This window comes from Erythrolamprus reginae, chromosome 6 (assembly GCF_031021105.1).
Source record: "Erythrolamprus reginae isolate rEryReg1 chromosome 6, rEryReg1.hap1, whole genome shotgun sequence".
NCBI lineage: Eukaryota > Metazoa > Chordata > Lepidosauria > Squamata > Dipsadidae > Erythrolamprus > Erythrolamprus reginae.
The window spans coordinates 2,752,063-2,771,487 of NC_091955.1; the positions used below are offsets into that span (position 1 = coordinate 2,752,063).

Consider the following 19,425-nt stretch of genomic DNA (forward strand, 5'->3'; position numbering starts at 1 on the left):
CAATCCTGGAGAGTCTAAGGGAGAAGTGTTGGGGGTTAGGGGTTGACACAATTGAGTCCGGCAATGAGTTCCACGCTTCGATAACTCGATTGTTGAAATCATATTTTTTACAGTCAAGTTTGGAGCGGTTCGTATTAAGTTTGAATCTGTTGCGTGCTCTTGTGTTGTTGTGGTTGAAGCTGAAGTAGTCATTGACCGGTAGGACATTGTAGCATATCATCTTGTGGGCAATACTCAAATCGTGTTTTAGGCGCCGTAGTTCTAGGCTTTCTAGGCCCAGGATAGTTAGTCTATTTTCGTAGGCTATTCTGTTTCGAGTGGAGGAGTGAAATATCTTTGGACATTTTCAAGGGTGTTGATGTCTGAGATGTGTTCTAAGAAGACAGCAAAACAATCAAGAAGGAGATAATTTTAAAATAATGCTGGTCACTCCCACGGAGATTCTCGACAATGCCTTCCTTACACAAACACAAACACACACACAATGATGACACCGGTGAAGAAGAATGGCCAGAACCGCCTCTCCTGGAAGACGCTACTCAACTTACAGCGATAAGGAGGTGCCAAACTGTCATTAAAGAAAACATTGGCTTCCTCTCTCTCTTATATAACACACACAAGGAGGAAGTGGAATTTTTTCGGCGGATCCGGTTGTCATCCAGTCTGAAAGCTGCAGGAGAAAGCTTCAAGGTCCACCCCAAGCTAACATAGAAACATAGAAACATAGAAGACTGACGGCAGAAAAAGACCTCATGGTCCATCTAGTCTGCCCTTATACTATTTCCTGTATTTTATCTTAGGATGGATCTATGTTTCTCCCAGGCATGTTTAAATTCAGTTACTGTGGATTTACCAACCACGTCTGCTGGAAGTTTGTTCCAAGGATCTACTACTCTTTCAGTGAAATAATATTTTCTCACGTTGCTTTTGATCTTTCCCCCAACTAACTTCAGATTGTGTCCCCTTGTTCTTGTGTTCACTTTCCTATTAAAAACACTTCCCTCCTGAACCTTATTTAACCCTTTAACATATTTAAATGTTTCGATCATGTCCCCCCTTTTTCTTCTGTCCTCCAGACTATACAGATTGAGTTCATGAAGTCTTTCCTGATACGTTTTATACTTAAGACCTTCCACCATTCTTGTAGCCCGTCTTTGGACCCGTTCAATTTTGTCAATATCTTTTTGTAGGTGAGGTCTCCAGAACTGAACACAGTATTATTCCAAATGGGGTCTCACCAGTGCTCTATACAGTGGGATCACAATCTCCCTCTTCCTGCCTCTAGCTATGCAGCCAAGCATCCTACTTGCTTTTCCTACCGCCCGACCACACTGCTCACCCATTTTGAGACTGTCAGAAACCACTACCCCTAAATCCTTCTCTTCTGAAGTTTTTGCTAACACAGAACTGCCAATGCAATACTCAGATTGAGGATCCCTTTTCCTAATGCTATAGAAATATATTGTTAGCTAAGACCCCATTTAAGCTGTTCCGAATTCTAGTATATCTCACATTGAATAGGCTGAAATGTTTCAAATCTCTCCTAATCGCTTCCATATCAATTTTCATATATAATCAATACCCTTTACAAATAGTTAACCCCTATTAATAAAATACCCTTTAAAAAAAACATTTGAAGAATCCTTACAGTAGCATAGTCAAAGGGCAAAAAATAAACCCAATAATATCACCAAATATTTCTTTCTTTCTATCTATCTATCTATCTATCTATCTATCTATCTATCTATCTATCTATCTTTCTATCTATTTATTTATTTATTTATTGGATTTGTATGCCGCCCCTCTCCGTAGACTCGGGGCGGCTAACAACAGTAACAAAACAGCATGTAAATCCAATACTACAACAACTAATAAACCCTTATTACTAAAACCAAACATACAAAGAAACAAACATACCATGCATAAATTGTAAAGGCCAAGGGGGAAAGAATATCTCAGTTCCCCCATGCCTGACAGCAGAGGTGGGTTTTTAGGAGCTTGCGAAAGGCGAGGAGGGTGGGGGCAATTCTAATCTCCGGGGGGAGTTGGTTCCAGAGAGTCGGGGCCGCCACAGAGAAGGCCCTTCCCTTGGGCCCTGCCAAATGACATTGTTTTGTTGACGGGACCCGGAGAAGGCCCACTCTGTGGGACCTAACCGGTTGCTGGGATTCATGCGGCAGAAGGCGGTCTCGTAGATACCCTGGTCCGGTGCCATGAAGGACTTTATAGGTAATTAATCCAATTACCAACTTAATTACTAATTGATTTATATAAATACTCTATTCTTGAAAGTGACTCCTGGAATCCCAACTTTGGACAACATCTATGTTTATTTTTTCAGTTTCTATTTCTGCGATTGGAGGAAGATTTTTCACGGGTTGTGCTCGCCTTTAAAATCAAGGGCAGGAAAGAAAAATTTCAGCTGCAACAGTCTTGGAATTTCACATTGTTCCTCGTTGCAAAGCATTTTTCCTTCCCGTCTGGGCGGTGCTGTTTTGTGTCGGAAGAAATCAACCCAAGGGCTGGTGATTCAAATAATCCGTCAGCCACTTCCACTAAGTAAAAGCTGGTGAGAACATCTGTTTGCTTTGGACCGGAGGATAAAATCTTAAGGGCCTTTGCAAAGTTTTCCACCAGTGTAGGAAAAAGAAAAAAAAAGAGCTCTCACGCTCTGCTTACGGTGCCAGATTTGTCAAAGTTTGCAAATACAGCAATAGCTCTACTTAAGAACTTAATTTGTTACGTGACCAGGTTCTTAAGTAGAAAAGTTTGTAAGAAGAAGCAATTTTTCCCATAGGAATCAATGCAAAAGCAAATAATGTGTGCGACTGGGGAAACCACAGGGAGGGTGGAGGCCCTGTTTCCTCCCAGGAGATTCCTAGAGAGGCTCCACGGAGGCTTCTCCCCACCTTTTCTGGCCTTATTTCCTCCCAGGAGATTCCTAGAGAGGCCCCATGACGGCTTCTCCCCACCTTTTCTGGCCCTGTTTCCTCCCAGGAGATTCCTAGAGAGGCCCCACGGAGGCTTCTCCCTGCCTTTTCTGACCCTTTTTCCTCCAGGAGATTCCTAGAGAGGCCCCACAGAGGTTTCTCCCCGCCTTTTCCGGATCTGTTTCCTCCCATGAGATTCCTAGAGAGGCCCCACGGAGGCTTCTCCTTGCCTTTTCCGGGTTTATTTCCTCCCAGGAGATTCCTAGAGAGGCCCCACAGAGACTTCTCCCCACCTTTTTCGGCCCTGTTTCCTCCCAAGAGATTCCTAGAGAGGCCCCACAGAGACTTCTCCCCACCTTTTTCGGCCCTGTTTCCTCCCAAGAGATTCCTAGAGAGGCCCACAGAGACTTCTCCCCACCTTTTTCGGCCCTGTTTCCTCCCAAGAGATTCCTAGAGAGGCCCCACAGAGACTTCTCCCCACCTTTTTCGGCCCTGTTTCCTCCCAAGAGATTCCTAGAGAGGCCCACAGAGGCTTCTCCCTGCCTTTTCCGGTTACAGTTTCGGAGGCTCAGGTTTGTAAGTGGAAAATGGTTCTTGAGAAGAGGCAAAAAAATCTTGAACACCCGGTTCTTATCTAGAAAGGTTCGTAAGTAGAGACTTTCTTAGGTAGAGGTACCACTGTATATCCACAGTTTTGCATTTGTACCATTAATGTAGGCTGAGAAAAAAAAATGTGGTGCATTTCTTTCTGGTCGACCCTCGTATTAGAATGGTAAATGACAACTAGAATAGTATAGACCATGATGGCAAACCTATGGCATGCGTACCACAAGTGGCACATGGAGCCATATTGGAGGATACACAAGACATTTCCCTGTGTCAGCTGCAGTGTGCATGCACACTCTAACTAGCTGATTTTTGGCCTTGGAGAAGGCCGTTTCACCCTCTGGAGCAGACCTGGGCAAAGGGCAGCTCGGGGGCTGCATTCAGCCCGCCCGCTATCTGTAACCAGTCCGCGGAGGTCGGGGTCCGCTCCAGTGCGAGGATGAAAGAGTTCACCGCGTCTGCTGGGACTGCTCCGGTTCCTGCTTTCCTGATGAATCGCGAGGAAAGCAGGAACCGGTGGAGTCCCGGCAGACGCGGTGAACTCTTTTATTTTCGCACTAGAGCAGACCCCGACCTCCTACCCAGTGGATGGGGCTCGGCTCCATCAGCCCCTACCCTAATTTCTCGCCTTCAGGGGTGCCTTTGGGAGGGTGCAGCGGTCGGCGAAGGCGCTCCGAGCAGAGGGCGTCAGCTGCAGAATTCCCGAGCTGAGGCAACTTTACTTGGAGCGCCTGCGCCCTCAACTCAATGCATCCAGCCAGCGGGGGAGCCCGTGGGGTGGCTTCGATCATCTAACGCAGTGATTTTCAACCTTTTTTGAGCCGCGGCACATTTTTTACATTTACAAAATTCTGGGGCACACCACCCACCAAAATGACACAAAATGACACTCTAAGACACTCTCCTCTCTTTTTCCATCCCTGTCTTTCCCCCCCTTGTGTGTGTGTGTGTATACACACTCTTAAACCATATCCAAAAACAGGTGAGGGCTGGGGGTTTTTCTCTTATTCTTTGGGTGCTTTTTATCATATGCTTTAAATCAAGAGTCACTTCTCTCTCTTTGGTTTCTCTCTCTTTCCTCTCATTCTCTGTCTCAATCATTTTCTCATTTCTCTTTTTTTCCTCCCCTTTTTGCTCATTTCTCTTTCTCTCTCTCTCTCCCTTCCTCTCCTTTTCTCTCTCTTGCTTTATTTCTCTCTCACTCTTGCTTTCTCTCTCTTTTCTTTCTCTCTTGCTTTCTCTCTCTCTCTCTTTCTCTCTCTCTTGCTTTCTTTCTCTCTCTTTCTCTCTCTCTTGCTTTCTTTCTCTCTCTCACTCTCACTCTCTCTCTCTCTCAGCAAAAAGTTGCGAGACCGGAACCTGAGCTTCCTTCTTCGCGGCATACCTGACCATGTCTCACGATCTTGACGAAACAATGAATCAGATAAACTGCCATGAGGCTAAAACACCAGGCTGCACTTTTATCTGTAGCACTAATTACAACAGCCCCACCCAACCACAGGTGGCCTCATTTTCTCTTGTAATAATCCTTCAGTTGTTGTCTCCTATGCATCACTCTACGCATGCGTGGATGTGTCATTAATTCTTGTTGAGAATCCAGGGATGATACAGATGATTGATCTCCTCCTGGGCTGTCTGCCAAACTCCCCTCTTCCCTGTCACTCACGCTTCCTTGGTCAGAGGAGGCTTCGTCGACAGATTCCATCGGGAGCAAAACAGGCCTGCGGCATGTGGATGTTTCCCCCACATCCACCTGCACATTCCTTGGGGCAGGAGCTGGGCCAGAGCTAACCACAACAGGACACAGGCACAAAGCATGCACGCACACACAAGAGAACCAAAGAATTAAATTACAAATTTAAGATGATATTTTTCCAAGCCTTTTCTTCGCTCTCTCTCTCTCTGTATCTCTTCAGCATTCTGGTGACTCAAATACATTTTGGGACCTTACACTATACTTACTCATCCATGTTTCATTCATACATTGTTTGCAAGTTCCTTTTTTTTGTTAAAGGGATATGAATTTTTTTTTAAAAAAATCTACCCTTTTACACTACCACCATCTGGGAAGTCTAGTTTAATTTATTAGATTTTATTAGATTTAGATTTTGTCTAAGGTTGGTTAAAGAACCAATGATAGGGAGAAGACCTGCAACATTAATTGTAAAATTATGAAATTTATTTTATTTTTATTTATTTATTGGATTTCTATGCCGCCCCTCTCCGCAGACTCGGGGCAGCTAACAACAGCAATAAAACAATATATAACAAAATCCAATACTAAAAACAGTTAAAAGCCCATTATATAAAAACCAATCATACATTTATTTATTTATTTATTTATTTATTTTATTTATTATTTAGATTTGTATGCCGCCCCTCTCCGGTCCCGTAATCTGGTAAATAATCTGGTCCATACAGACATACCATGCATAAAATTGTAAAGGCCTAGGGGGAAAGTGTATCTCAATTCCCCCATGCCTGGCGGCAGAGGTGGGTTTTGAGCAACTTTCGAAAGGCAAGGAGGGTGGGGGCAATTCTAATCTCTGGGGGGAGTTGGTTCCAGAGGGCCGGGGCCGCCACAGAGAAGGCTCTTCCTCTGGGTCCTGCCAAGCGACATTGTTTGGTTGACGCGACCCAGAGAAGACCCACTCTGTGGGACCTGACTGGTCGCTGGGATTCGTGCAGCAGAAGGCAGCTTTTAAAGAAAACTACAGGTGGAATTTGGCTCCTTACAGATTAGCAAAAAAATTACCTAAATCTGAACCCAACTTGTTGGAAATGCAACAAATAAATAGGCACCTTCTTTCATTTGTGGAGGACACGTCCTAAGGCAAAAGGATTTTGGAAAAGGACTCATAAGTGGCTATTGGAGATAACTGAAACAGATTGATTGATTGATTGATTGATTGATTGATTGATTGATTGATTGATTTGTTTGTTTGTTTGTTTGTTTGTTTATTAGATTTGTATGCAGCCCCTGTCCGAAGACTCGGGGTGGCTCACAACAGCAATAAAAACAATATAACAGTGGAACAAATCTAATATTAAAAACATATAAAACCCTATCATTACTTAAAAACCAAACAGCAACATTCATACCAAACATAAAACAAAGTATAAAAAATAGCCTGGGGGAAAAGTGTCTCAACTCCCCCATGCCTGGAGGTATAAGTGAGTCTTAAGTAGTTTACGAAAGACAGGAAGGGTGGGGGCAGTCCTAATCTCCGGGGGGGAGTTGGTTCCAGAGGGCCTGGGGCCGCCACAGAGGAGGCTCTTCCCCTGGGGCCCGCCAAGCAACATTGTTTAGCCGACGGGACCCGGAGAAGGCCAACTCTGTGGGACTTTATCGGTCGCTGGGATTCGTGTGGTAGCAGGCGGTTCCGGAGATATTCTGGTCCGATGCCATGAAGGGCTTTAAAGGTCATGACCAACACTTTGAATTGTGACCGGAAACTGATCGGCAGCCAATGCAAGCATGTAGAATTTACCCCAGAATGTATGCTTCTGGGAATGAGGATGAGAAAATACCTACCCACCCCAAAATACAATATTTAATTACCCACATAATTACAGCTGCAAGAGTACCCTATGCACAATTCTGGAAAAACAAAGATATCCCGCCAGAAAATAATACCATAGACAAAATTTATAGAGTATTATGAGATAATTGGTACGATTAGATTGGTAACAAAGACAAGGACTGGGATAAAATGTGAAAGGATGTATTAAAAGGAATGTATAAACATGTAATGTAGCATACATATAAAGAGGTGATATAATAAATGTAACAAACGTAAGAAATCGGGTGTAGATCTGTATTAAACTATAAAGATGTTGTTGTTAAAAACTTGGAAAAACTAGTAAACATTCTTTTATTTTTAGAAAATTAAGTTGTCTTTAAGCGGTTTGATGAAGGGCCTGTGTTCTCGTGATAGAGGCCATTAAAATCAGGATTTGGACGGCTAAAAACATGCCGTTTAACACGCTCAGCTTAATCAGCTACGGATTGTAAACAATAAGGGTAAAATTAGCTTTCCTAGAACGTTCCTAGATTTCGATCAGATCGGCTCAAACCAGAGTTTCCAGGTGGAACAGCTTTTTTGAAGTTTATCAACCCCGTGCAATTACGTCAAATTCTTTCTCTCCTTAAAGGAATGTTGGCGCTGCTATGACTGCTTTCAAAATAATGATGTTTTATTGCAGAAGAGGGTGGCAATTTGGCGCTGAAGGCAGAATTTCAAATGAAAGAATCGGGTAGGCAAGTTGCTGTTAAATTTGGGTGCAATCCAATCCTTGGAATATTTCCTTGGCTTTTATTATTATTATTATTATTATTATTATTATTATTATTGTTGTTGTTGTTGTTGTTGTTGTTGTTGTTGTTGTTGTTGTTATGTCAGTACAACACAGCAAACGAGATCACTATGCTGGATTTCGTATTTCATCCCCAGTCGGGCGCTTCCCAAGCACCTAGGACTGCGGGATGTAGGGGCGAATTACTCCCAGTCAAGCGGCCTTTTGCAATTGACAGATGGAGATTTTGTCAATTCCAATGGTTTTCAAATGTCCGCTGAGATCCTTTGGCCCTGCGCCCAGCGTGCCAAGGACCACTGGGACCAGAGTCGTTGCAGCTCGATTTTTAGATCTCCGTATTTCACTAATTTCTCTAGCTGCTTCTCCTCAATTCTGCTGTCTCCTGGGATTGCGATGTCGATGATCCATACTTTCTTTTTCTCCACGGTCACAATGTCTGGTGTGTTGTGCTTCAGAATTCGGTCAGTCTGAAGTTGGAAGTCCCACAGTAGTTTTGCTTGTTCATTTTTGACCACTTTTTCGGGCTTATGATCCCACCAGTTCTTTGCCACTGGTAAATGGTAGTTCCGGCACAAGTTCCAGTGGATCATCTGTGCCACAGCATCATGTCTATGCTTGTAGTCAGTCTGTGCGATCTTTTTGCAGCAGCTGAGTATGTGATCGATTGTTTCATCTGTTTCTTTACAGAGTCTGCACTTTGGATCGTCTGTTGATTTTTATTATTGTTGATTATTATTATTATTATTATTATTATTATTATTTATTAGACTTATATGTTGCCCTTCTCCGAAGACTCGGGGCGGCTCATAGCATACAACACAAAAACAATATGTATACAAATCTAATTAGTTAAAACTATAAGCTAGGATCCCACTACATTAAAAAGCAGTCAATTAACTCAGTCACATCCACACATAACATTTAATGGTCACGGAGGGGGGCTGGCATGATCTAGCTGCCCCATGCCTGGCGACATAGGTGGGTCTTAAGACTCTTGCGAAAGGCGAGGAGGGCGGGGGCAGTGTGAATCTCTGGGGAGAGTTGATTCCAGAGGGCCGGGGCCATCACAGAGAAGGCTCTTCCCCTAGGCCTCGCCAGACGGCATTGTCTGGTTGACGGGACATGGAGAAGACCAACTCTGTGGGACCTAACTGGTCACTGGGATTTGTGTGGCAGAAGACGGTCCCATAATCTGGTAAATAATCTGGTCCAAAGATCAGAAGCAAGGTGAGAAAATATGATTTGACTGAAAGGGTAGTAGATGCTTGGGAAAACTTCCAGCAGAAGTGGTTGGTCAATCCACAGGAACTGAATTTAAACATGCCTGGGATAAACACAGATCCATCCTATGATAAAATACACAAAATAGTATAAGGGCAGACGAGATGGACCAGGAGGCCTTTTTCTACCGTCAATCTTCTATGTTTCTATGTAACTCCAGGTTCAGTATGAAGTCAATCCTGGCTTCGAGGTTGCGTGTATCTAGCCGCTTCGGATTCATTTAACAACTGGTGCGAAACAAACCATAAACTGAACACAGAGGCGATAACAGAGCAAGATCTCTCCCGTAAGTCACACCACAAACTCAGGCAGGTTCCCGTTATTATCACGGCCTGACAATATTTCGCAAAAAGTGTCTAGACTGGGGAAGAAAAATTCAAAAAAAATAAATAAATCGCAGGGTTTCCCATTTAGAGAGAAAGTTACCCAAACCTCCAAGGAGAAAGCAGAAACTTTCTCTCCGATAATCCTGTTTATTTTGAGCAAGGATTGATTGATTGGCAGTGGGGAGGGGGAATCGCCTTGCGGTTTTAAAGGAAACATTTGATACCTCGGGCGCTGCATAGGTAAACCTATCCTGGAGCTCATCAGGGGAATGGACTAGAATAGGGATAGGAATAGGGAATAGGTGTAGAGTAGAGTAGAGTAGAGTAGAGCAGAATAGAAATAGGAAATATGCCCATGTTACTCCAACACTCCGCAGTCTGCATTGGTTGCCGATCAGTTTCCGGTCACAATTCAAAGTGTTGGTTATGACCTATAAAGCCCTTCATGGCACCGGACCAGAATATCTCCGAGACCGCCTTCTGCCACACGAATCCCAGCGACCGGTTAGGTCCCACAGAGTTGGCCTTCTCCGGGTCCCGTCAACTAAACAATGTCGTTTGGCAGGACCCAGGGGAAGAGCCTTCTCTGTGGCAGCCCCGGCCCTTTGGAACCAACTCTCCCCAGAGATTAGAATTGCCCCCACCCTCCTTGCCTTTCGTAAGCTTCTTAAAACCCACCTCTGCCGCCAGGCATGGGGGAACTGAGACATTCTTTTCCCCTAGGCCTTTACAATTTATGCATGGTATGTTTGTATGTATGTTTGGTTTTATAATAAGGGGTTTTTTAGTTGTTTAGTATTGGATTGTTACATGCTGTTTTTTGTCACTACAAATCCAATAAATAAATAAATAAGAATTAGAATAGAATAGAAATAGGAAATAGGAATAGAGAAATAGAATAGAATAGAATAGAATAGAATAGAATAAGGGAATAGGAATAGAAACATAGAAACATAGAAGATTGACGACAGAAAAAGACCTCATGGTCCATCTAGTCTGCCCTTTTACTATTTCCTGCATTTTATCTGCGGAGAGGGGCGGCATACAAATCTAATTAACAATAACGATAACAATAACAATAATCTTAGGATGGATATATTCTAAGCTGCTATGGATTTACCAATCATGTCTGCTGAAAGTTTGTTCCAAGCATCCATGACTCTTTCCGTAAAATAATATTTTCTCATGTTGCTTCTGATCTTTCCCCAACTCACCTCAGATTGTGTCCCCTTGTTCTTGTGTTCACTTTCCTATTAAAAACACTTCCCTCCTGAATCTTATTTAACCCACTAACATATTTAAATCTTTCGATCATGTCCCCCCTTTTCCCTTCTGTACTCCAGACTATACAGATTGAGTTCATGAAGTCTTTCCTGATACGTTTTATGCTTCAGACCTTCCACCATTCTTGTAGCCCGTCTTTGGACCAGTTCAATTTGATCCATCTCTTTTTCTGGTGAGGTCTCCAGAACTGGACACAATATTATTCCAAATGGGATCTCACCAGCACTATACAGCAGGATCACAATCTCCCTCTTCCTGCTTGTTATACCTCTAGCTATGCAGCCAAGCATCCTACTTGCTTTCCCTACCGCCTGACTGCACTGCTCACCCATTTTGAGACTGTCAGAAATCACTACCCCTAAATCCTTCTCTTCTGAAGTTTTTGCTAACACAGAACTGCCAATGCAATAGTCAGATTGAGGATTCCTTTTCCCCAAGTGCATTATTTTACATTTGGAAACAAAACGAGAAAGGTTCATTTCCACACTGGATAAAAGCTGGCTAGCTCACTGTTGCTCACAGCAGAATTCAGAAAACCGAGTTGATCACAAATGACAATCCAGTGTCACCAACTGACACACAACCTCGGAAGCGATTCTCGCCCTGGGATGACTCACCCACCCGATATTGGTTTTCCCCTTCAGCCAGATTTGAACCGCTGATAATTCGGATCACAGCATCACGGGCAGGTTGCGTAGGTTAGCAGGCTATTTGGTACCAAGCAAACACACAGAGACACACAAACCCTTTGCAAAGCCGCTCTCCACAATTGACAGTCAGGTTTGCAATTCTGGAGACTCTTAAAAAGCTGGAAGAGATTTAGGGGAGCATTTTTTTAAAAAAAAGAAATTATTTTTACTCCCTGCCAGAGTGGGATATTTTCAAAGCCACAGTTTTGGGGGCTCCAACACTGGATTTTTATTAGAAAGATACTGGGCAACTATTTGTTTGAAATGGTTTATGGTTTCCTGCCTGAGCAGGGGGCTGGACTAGAGGACCTCTAAGGTCCCTTTCAGTTCTGTTATTCTGCCTGTCTTCCTTCCTTCTTCCTCCCTCCGACCCTCCTCCTTCCCTCTCACTTCCACTTTCTCATCTCTCTCCCTCCTTTCCTTTCCTCCTTCCTTTTCTTTCTTCCATTCTTTCCTTCCTTCCTTTCCTTTCTTCCATCCTTTCCTTCCTTCCTTTCCTTCCTTCCTTCCATCCTTTTCTTTCTTCCATTCTTTCCTTCCTTCTTTCCTTTCCTTTCTTCCTTCCTTCCTTCCATCCTTTCCTTTCTTCCATCCTTTCCTTCCTTCCTTCCTTTCCTTCCTTCCATCCTTTCCTTCCTTTCTTCCTTTCTTCCATCCTTTCCTTCCTTCTTTCCTTTCCTTCCTTCCTTTCGTCCTTTGCTTCCTTCCTTCCTTTTCTTCCCTCCTTCCTTCTTTCCTTCCTTCCTTTTCTTCCCTCCTTCCTTCTTTCCTTCCTTCCTTTTCTTCCCTCCTTCCTTCTTTCCTTCCTTCCTTCCTACTTCTAGTCCAACCCCCTTGCTCAGCTAGGAAATCCTACATGTTTCGGACAAATGGCTGTCCAATCTCTTATTGAAAACCTCCAGGGGTGGTTTTCCTCCTCTTCTCCCTCTTCCTCCACCTCTTCTTCCTCTTCCTCCTCTTCCTCCTCTTCCTCCACCTCCTCCTCTTCCTCCACCTCCTCCTCTTCTTCCTCTTCTTCCTCTTCCTCCACCTCCTCCTCTTCCTCCTCTTCTTCCTCTTCTTCCACCTCCTCCTCTTCTTCCTCTTCCTCCACCTCCTCCTCTTCTTCCTCTTCCTCCTCTTCTTCCTCTTCCTCCACCTCCTCCTCTTCCTCTTCATCCTCCTCCTCCTCTTCTTCCTCTTCCTCTTCTTCTTCCTCTTCCTCCACCTCCTCCTCTTCCTCTTCATCCTCCTCCTCCTCTTCTTCCTCTTCCTCTTCTTCTTCCTCTTCCTCCACCTCCTCCTCTTCCTCTTCATCCACCTCCTCATCATCTTCCTCTTCCTCCTCTTCTTCCACCTCCTCCTCTTCCTCCTCCTCCTCTTCTTCCACCTCCTCCTCTTCTTCCTCTTCCTCCACCTCCTCCTCTTCCTCCTCTTCTTCCACCTCCTCCTCTTCCTCCTCCTCCTCTTCTTCCACCTCCTCCTCTTCTTCCTCTTCCTCCACCTCCTCCTCTTCCTCCTCTTCTTCCACCTCCTCCTCTTCCTCCTCCTCCTCTTCTTCCACCTCCTCCTCTTCTTCCTCTTCCTCCACCTCCTCCTCTTCCTCCTCTTCTTCCACCTCCTCCTCTTCCTCCTCCTCCTCCCAAACCCCTCTCCCTTCTAGCACATGAGGTTACCTAGTGGGGTCAAGAAAACCGCCAAGCTCAGGGAGCACCAAGCCCCACCTCCTCTTCCTCTTCCTCTTCCTCCTCCCAAACCCTCCTCCCTCCTAGCACATGAAAGGTCTGTGAGACAACCACCAAGCCCAGAGAGAGCAGGAAATTTCCAGGCAACCCGTCCTTTAGCTCCAAGGCTGGCTTTCTCTTGAAGGAACGCCTTCCTACCCCCTTGGCTTCTCGTCCTGCCTTCCTTCTCCTCCTCCTCCTCTAAGCCCCCACCCCCAACAGGCCCCCATCGAGAAGGACTCCCCAGTCAAGGGAGGCTTCCCCCCCACCTGCCTCTCTCATCAGGCGCCAAATGGGGACCAGACAAAGCCAAGCCCGCCTGCGGAACTTCCTGCCACGCCAAGGCACCTCCGGCAGAGAGTCAAAACACATGGCAGGCGCGACAGACAACAACACCCCCCCCCCCCGTCGATACCTTGAGCGCCCGGGACGCCCTGGGCCTCCCTTGGGGTTGAGGACGGGGTGCATGCCGAGCCTTATCGGGGCTCCGATTTGGGTACCCCGGTTTTTCCTCCGCGCCCGTGGAAGGAAGCCAAGCCCTGCCAGAGTTGCGGAGGACGGACGGGGTGGGGAGGTGTCTAATCTCGCCGGAGGGTCCCTAAGAGAAGGAACGGCGTCGGGAGGGACCTCCAGAGGTCTTCTAGTCCAACCCTCCATCCTTCCGAACCTAACCTCGTCTTATAAACAAAAGGCGGACATTTCTGGAGGCGAGTCGTTCCACAGGCGAATAAGTCCAGCGGAGCAGCTGGAAGGGAAGGGAAGGGAAGGAAGGAAGGGAAGAAGGAAGGAAGGAAGAAGGAAAGGAAAGGAAAGGGAGGGGGTCTTGCAAACGTTTCCCTCCCGCCGCCTCGCTTAGCGACAGCCCCGTCTCTTTGGTTTCTTGTGTCCAAAGCCAGCGGAGGATCAGGCCCCAATCACCCCCCCGCCCCGCCGCCTCCCCCCTTCCCGCGAGCCTTACCCCAAGGTGCTGATGAAGCCGTTGACCGAGCCCTCGGCGTAAAGCGAGACCACATCCCCGATGTAGAGGAAGCTGGACATTTTATCGGACATGCTGGCTCATATTTGTGGAGGCTGCCTTCTTCCTCCTCCTCTTCCTCCTCCTTCTCCCCTCCTCCTTCCTCTTCTCTTTTTCTTCCTCTTCTCCTCTTCCTCCTCTTTTCCTCCTCCTCTTCTTCTCGTTCCTCTTTTCCTCCTCTCCTCCTCCTCTTCTTCTCGTTCCTCACCTCCTCCTCCTCTTCCCCTCTTCCTCTTTTTCTCCTCTTCCTCCAGGTAAGTCAGGTGAGGCGAGGACACCCCCCTCCCCAAGCCGGTAGCCAAGAGAGAGATGCGCCAGCTGCCAAAAAAATGCCCAAACGCCCGCTCCGCAAACTCCTTAATTCCAGATGCCAGTCAATAGTCCGAAGCCAGCCCGCTTTTCCCTTCCGTAGCTCCTTTTAGCGATCTTCCCGGGGGGGGGGGGGGTGTTTTCCTCCGTCGTCGGGCTATTTGAGGGTCCTGGGGGTTATTTCTCTTTATTTCTCTGTCTCTCCAACCCTGCCTGGCTTCGGGCTTCCTCCCTTCCCTCCCTGGGACAAACTGAAAGTCTCCGCAAAGGACTTGCCCCATTGAAGGTTGCTCCGGGGAGGGGTTTCCATACCCCCCCCTCTCCATCAGCCGACCAATCGCGGGCGTCGGAAGGGAAGTGGGGGGCGGCCCCCGCGAGAGATGGAGGAAGAAAGGGAGGATGCGGGCGGGGATGAGGGCGGACCGCAGGGGAGGGGAGGGAAGCCGAGCTCTTCCTCCTGCGGGGGGGGGGGGAGTGGGGGATGGGCTTGGGCTTTCATTCCGGGTTTCTGCGAACACACACGCACAGAGAGAGAGAGCTCTTTGCAATGGCCATAATTCTCTCTGCCTTAATATGTTGATTCCATTAGCCAACCCATAATTCTGATAGTTAATAGAGGGATTCATTGGCCAACCCAAAATTCTTGAAATTTTAATATATTGATTCCATTGGTCAACCAATAACTCTTGATACCTTAATACTGTATGTTGACTCCATAATACCCATAATACCTTAATTTATGATTCATTGGCTAACCAACCCATAACTCTTGATGCCTTAATATATTGATCCCATTGGCCAAACCAAATTTCTTGATACCTTAATAGATTGATTCCATTAGCCAACCCATAATACCTTAATTTATTGATTCATTGGCCAACCCATAACTCTTGATACCTTAATATATTGATTCCAACACATAATTTGCCCTGAGTCTCCAGCCAACTAACCAACCAAACAAACAAACAAACAAGTAAGTAAATACGTAAATAAATAAATAATAAATAAATTCTTGATACATTAATAGATTGATTCCATTGGCCAAGCCATAATTCTCAATACCTTAATAGATTGATTCTATTGGCCAACCCATAATTTTCAATATCTTAATTTATTGATTCATTGGCCAACCCATCATTCTTGATACTTTTATGGATTGATTCTATTGGCCAACCCATAATTTTCAATATCTTAATTTATTGATTCATTGGCCAACCTATCATTCTTGATACTTTTATAGATGATTCATTGGCCAACCCATAATTTTCAATGTAGAGCGCATTGCAAAAATCCAGCTGTGAGGGGATAAGGGTGTGAGTGACCATGAGCAGAGCCTCTCCATCCAAGTAGGGTTGCAATTGGTACACTAGTCCAGGGATAGGCAAAGTGGGCTCTTCTATGACATGTGGACTTCAACTCCCAGAATTCCTGAGCTAGCATGATTGGCACAGGAGATTCTGGGAGTTGAAGTCCACCAGTCATAGAAGAGCCAACTTTGCCTGCCCCTGCAAAGGTCCCCCCAGACACAGCTGTCAGGTGTTGATCTAGTTGGACCACCTTCTGCCGCACGAATCCCAGTGACCGATTCGGTCCCACAGAGTTGGCCTTCTCTGGGTTCCATCAACAAAATAATGTTGTCTGGCGGGACCCAGGGGAAGAGCCTTCTCTGTGGTGGCCCTAACCTGCCCCCACCCTCCTTGCCTTTCACAAACTCCTGAAAACCCACCTATGTCGCTAGGCATGGGGAAATTGATATACCCCTCGGCTGTTCCGCTTTATGTTTGATTTATTTGGATTGCATGATTGTTTCTTAATAAGGGTTTTAAATATTGTTTTTTTAATATTGGATTTGTATTTCGTATTGTCTGTGTGAGCCAGGTCCGAGTCTTTGGAGAGGGGCGGCATACAAACCTAATAAATTATTTTTATTTTTATTTTTATTTTTATTTTTATTTTTTAATTAGATTTGTATGCCGCCCCTCTCCGTAGACTCGGGGAGGCTCACAGCATACAATGAAACAATTCATAACAAATCTAATAAATTTTAAAAACTCTTAAAAACCCCATTATTAAAGCAGACATATACACAAACATACCATACATAAATTGTATAGGCCCCGGGGGGGGGGGGGGGTGCCTCAATTTCCCCAATGCCTGATGGCAGAGGTGGGTTTTAAGAACTTTATGAAAGGCAAGGAGAGTAGGGGCAGTTCTAATCTCCGGAGGGAGCTGGTTCCCGAGAGTCGGGGCCGCCACAGAGAAGGCTCTTCCCCTGGGACCCGCCAGACGACATTGTTTAGTCGACAGGACCCGGAGAAGGCCAACTCTGTGGGACCTAATCGGTCACTGGGATTCGTGCGGCAGAAGGCGGTCTCAGAGATATTCTGGTCCGGTGCCATGAAGGGCTTTATAGGTCATAACCAACACTTTGAATTGTGACCGGAAACTGATCGGCAACCAATGCAGATTGCGGAGTGTTGGTGTGACATGGGCATATTTAGGGAAGCCCATGATTGCTCTCGCAGCTGCATTCTGCACGATCTGAAGTTTCCGAACACTTTTCACAGGTAGCCCCATGTAGAGAGCGTTACAGTAGTCGAGCCTCAAGGTGATGAGGGCATGAGTGACTGTGAGCAATGACTCCCGGTCCAAATAGGGCCGCAACTGGTGCACCAGGCGAACCTGGGCAAACGTCCCCCTAGCCACAGCTTATTATTATTATTATTATTATTATTATTATTATTATTATTATTATTATTATTATTATTATTGTCTTAGCTGTGAGTCTAGGAGGACACCCTAATTGTGAACCCATTCTGAGGATTTTATTCTCCCCAGCAATAAGAATGAAGGAAGCTTTCCAAAGAATTTTATAGTGTTTTATTTTTTTTCCTGTGGGCATTTTAATTCACACCCGGTTGTAAGGTCTGGAGTTGTGCTTATCTGCATGTACCATCACAGCTGGAAGGAAAGGAGAGGCTCCCCTGTGCCTAAGAGGGCAAGAAAGGATCCTGTAATTTTATTTTCTTATTTTTGTAGAGACAGGGGGGGGGAGGAATAAATACCTCTCTGTGCTTTACGATACCTTATACCAGCGGTCCCCGAACTACGGCCCGCAGGCCGGATGCAGGGCCGCTGAGGTCTTTTAACCAGCCTGCGGCAGCACACAAAATTTTACCGGTCAATATAATAAGAGAGAGAAAGAGGGAGAAATAGAGAGGGAGAGAGAAATGAAGAGGAGAGATAGAAAGCGAGAGAGAGAAAGGGAGAAATAGAGAGAGGGGGGAGAGAGAAAGTGTGAGAGATTCAAAGAGGGAGAGTTAGAAAGAGAGTGAGTGAGAGAGAGAAGAGAGAGAGAGAGAAAGAGAAAGAGAGAGGGACAGAGAGAAAAAGAGAAAGAGGGAGAGATAGAGAGGGAGAGAGAAAGGAAGAGGGAGAGATGGAAAGAGAGAGAGAGAGAAAGAGAAAAATGAGAAAATGATGGAGGGAAAGAACGAGGGAGAGGAAAATGAAACAAATGAGAGAAAAGGAAGAGGGAAGAGAGAAGTGGAGAGGAAGGAGGGAAGGAAGGAAGGAGAAATGGAGTTTGTTGATTTAAGTTTAAGTTTACTTGTTAATAAAAAAGTATAAATTACTTTATTATTTAATTATTAATTACTTAATTACTTTTTACTTCTTCTTTATTTTAAATATTGTATTTGTTCCCATTTTGTTTTTTACTTTAAATAAGGTATGTGCAGTGTGCATAGGGATTTGTTCATAGGTTTTTTTATATTCCGGCCCTCCAACAGTCTGAGGGACAGTGAACTGGCCCCCTGTGTAAAAAGTTTGGGGACCCCTGCCTTATACAGTATACCTTATGCTGCCAGACTTGAAATTTTGGGCGTAGACCACTGATGGTGAACCTTTTTCGGTTCATGTGTCAAAAAGGTTATGTATGGGTTTGCTAGTATGCGTGCACATGGCCACACTCCTTCCCTCCCGCCACACATGCGCGTGCACACACCGGTGGATGCGCACAGGACTTTCTGAAGCCTGGTAGGTGAAAAAATTGCCCAAATGGGCAAGCTGGAAATTTGAGAAAAATGCACTTCAACTGTGCCAATTGTGCTGTTTTTTGCACTCTGAGGCTTCAGGAAGCTTCCCGGAACCCTCTGGAGTGCGAAAAACAGCACAACGGCAAACCAGAAGTTCAAAAAACGCACTTCTGGTTTGTCCATTGTTGTGGTTGGCTGTGGCCCAGCTCCTGCCCCAGGTAATGGGGAGGTGGATGCCGGGGAAACTTCAACATGTCACAGGCCTGTGTTATTGCCGACAGAGTCAGTTCAGAGTTTAGTTTCCTCAGACGAAGAAGAAGGTGGGAATGACTTGGAAGAGGAGGGCTTGGCACACAGCCAAGGCAGTCAATCTCCCTTATCTTCCATTGATTCGGATGAAGACGTCTTGGACCCATGCAAGCACAGAATTATGCGTTGAAGAGACCAAGTAAGGACATACTACAGGAGATAAGAGAGGCCACCTGTGGTTGGGTGAGGCTCCAGTAATTAGGGCTGCTGCTATAAATAGCAGCGTGTGGGTTTGGCCATTGTGAAAGAGTATCTGATTGCAGTTCTTCAGGAATCCTGTTTTCTGGACTTTGTTGATTTTTCACGCCTTTGAAACCAAAGCAGAGCAACGTGTGTGTGTGTCTCACTTTGTTGGAAGAAGAAGGGGTGTGAAGTTTCTTCACAGCTGCTAGCTAAGTACTTAATGACTGCTTAAGGGAAATTGTACAGACTACCTGGTTGTTTTGAGACGAGTGCTCTTTGCAATACAAAAAGAGTGCTTAGTTTATTTTGAATTTTGTGATAAAGAACATTGTTTTGAATTTTCAAACGTGTGTGTGTCTGAAATTAAACTTTGTACAAAAGAAGGTATTCAATGAGAATACAGTATTTCATTCATTCAGATCTACATTGTGTTCTT

General features: G+C 45.3%; 1 protein-coding gene across 4 annotated transcripts in view; it reads right to left on the reverse strand.

The window, feature by feature from the left end:
• The window catches only part of ITPR2 (inositol 1,4,5-trisphosphate receptor type 2), a 155,125-nt gene extending 140,424 nt beyond the window's left edge, over positions 1-14,701 (reverse strand). For all 4 annotated transcript variants that reach the window (XM_070755073.1, XM_070755074.1, XM_070755072.1 and 1 more), the window contains exon 1: positions 14,095-14,701. In XM_070755073.1, coding sequence (XP_070611174.1) covers positions 14,095-14,186 — 92 coding nt within the window. In that variant the 5' untranslated portion in view covers positions 14,187-14,701. The remainder of the gene's footprint in view (positions 1-14,094) is intronic.
• Between the last annotated feature and the right edge of the window lie 4,724 nt (positions 14,702-19,425).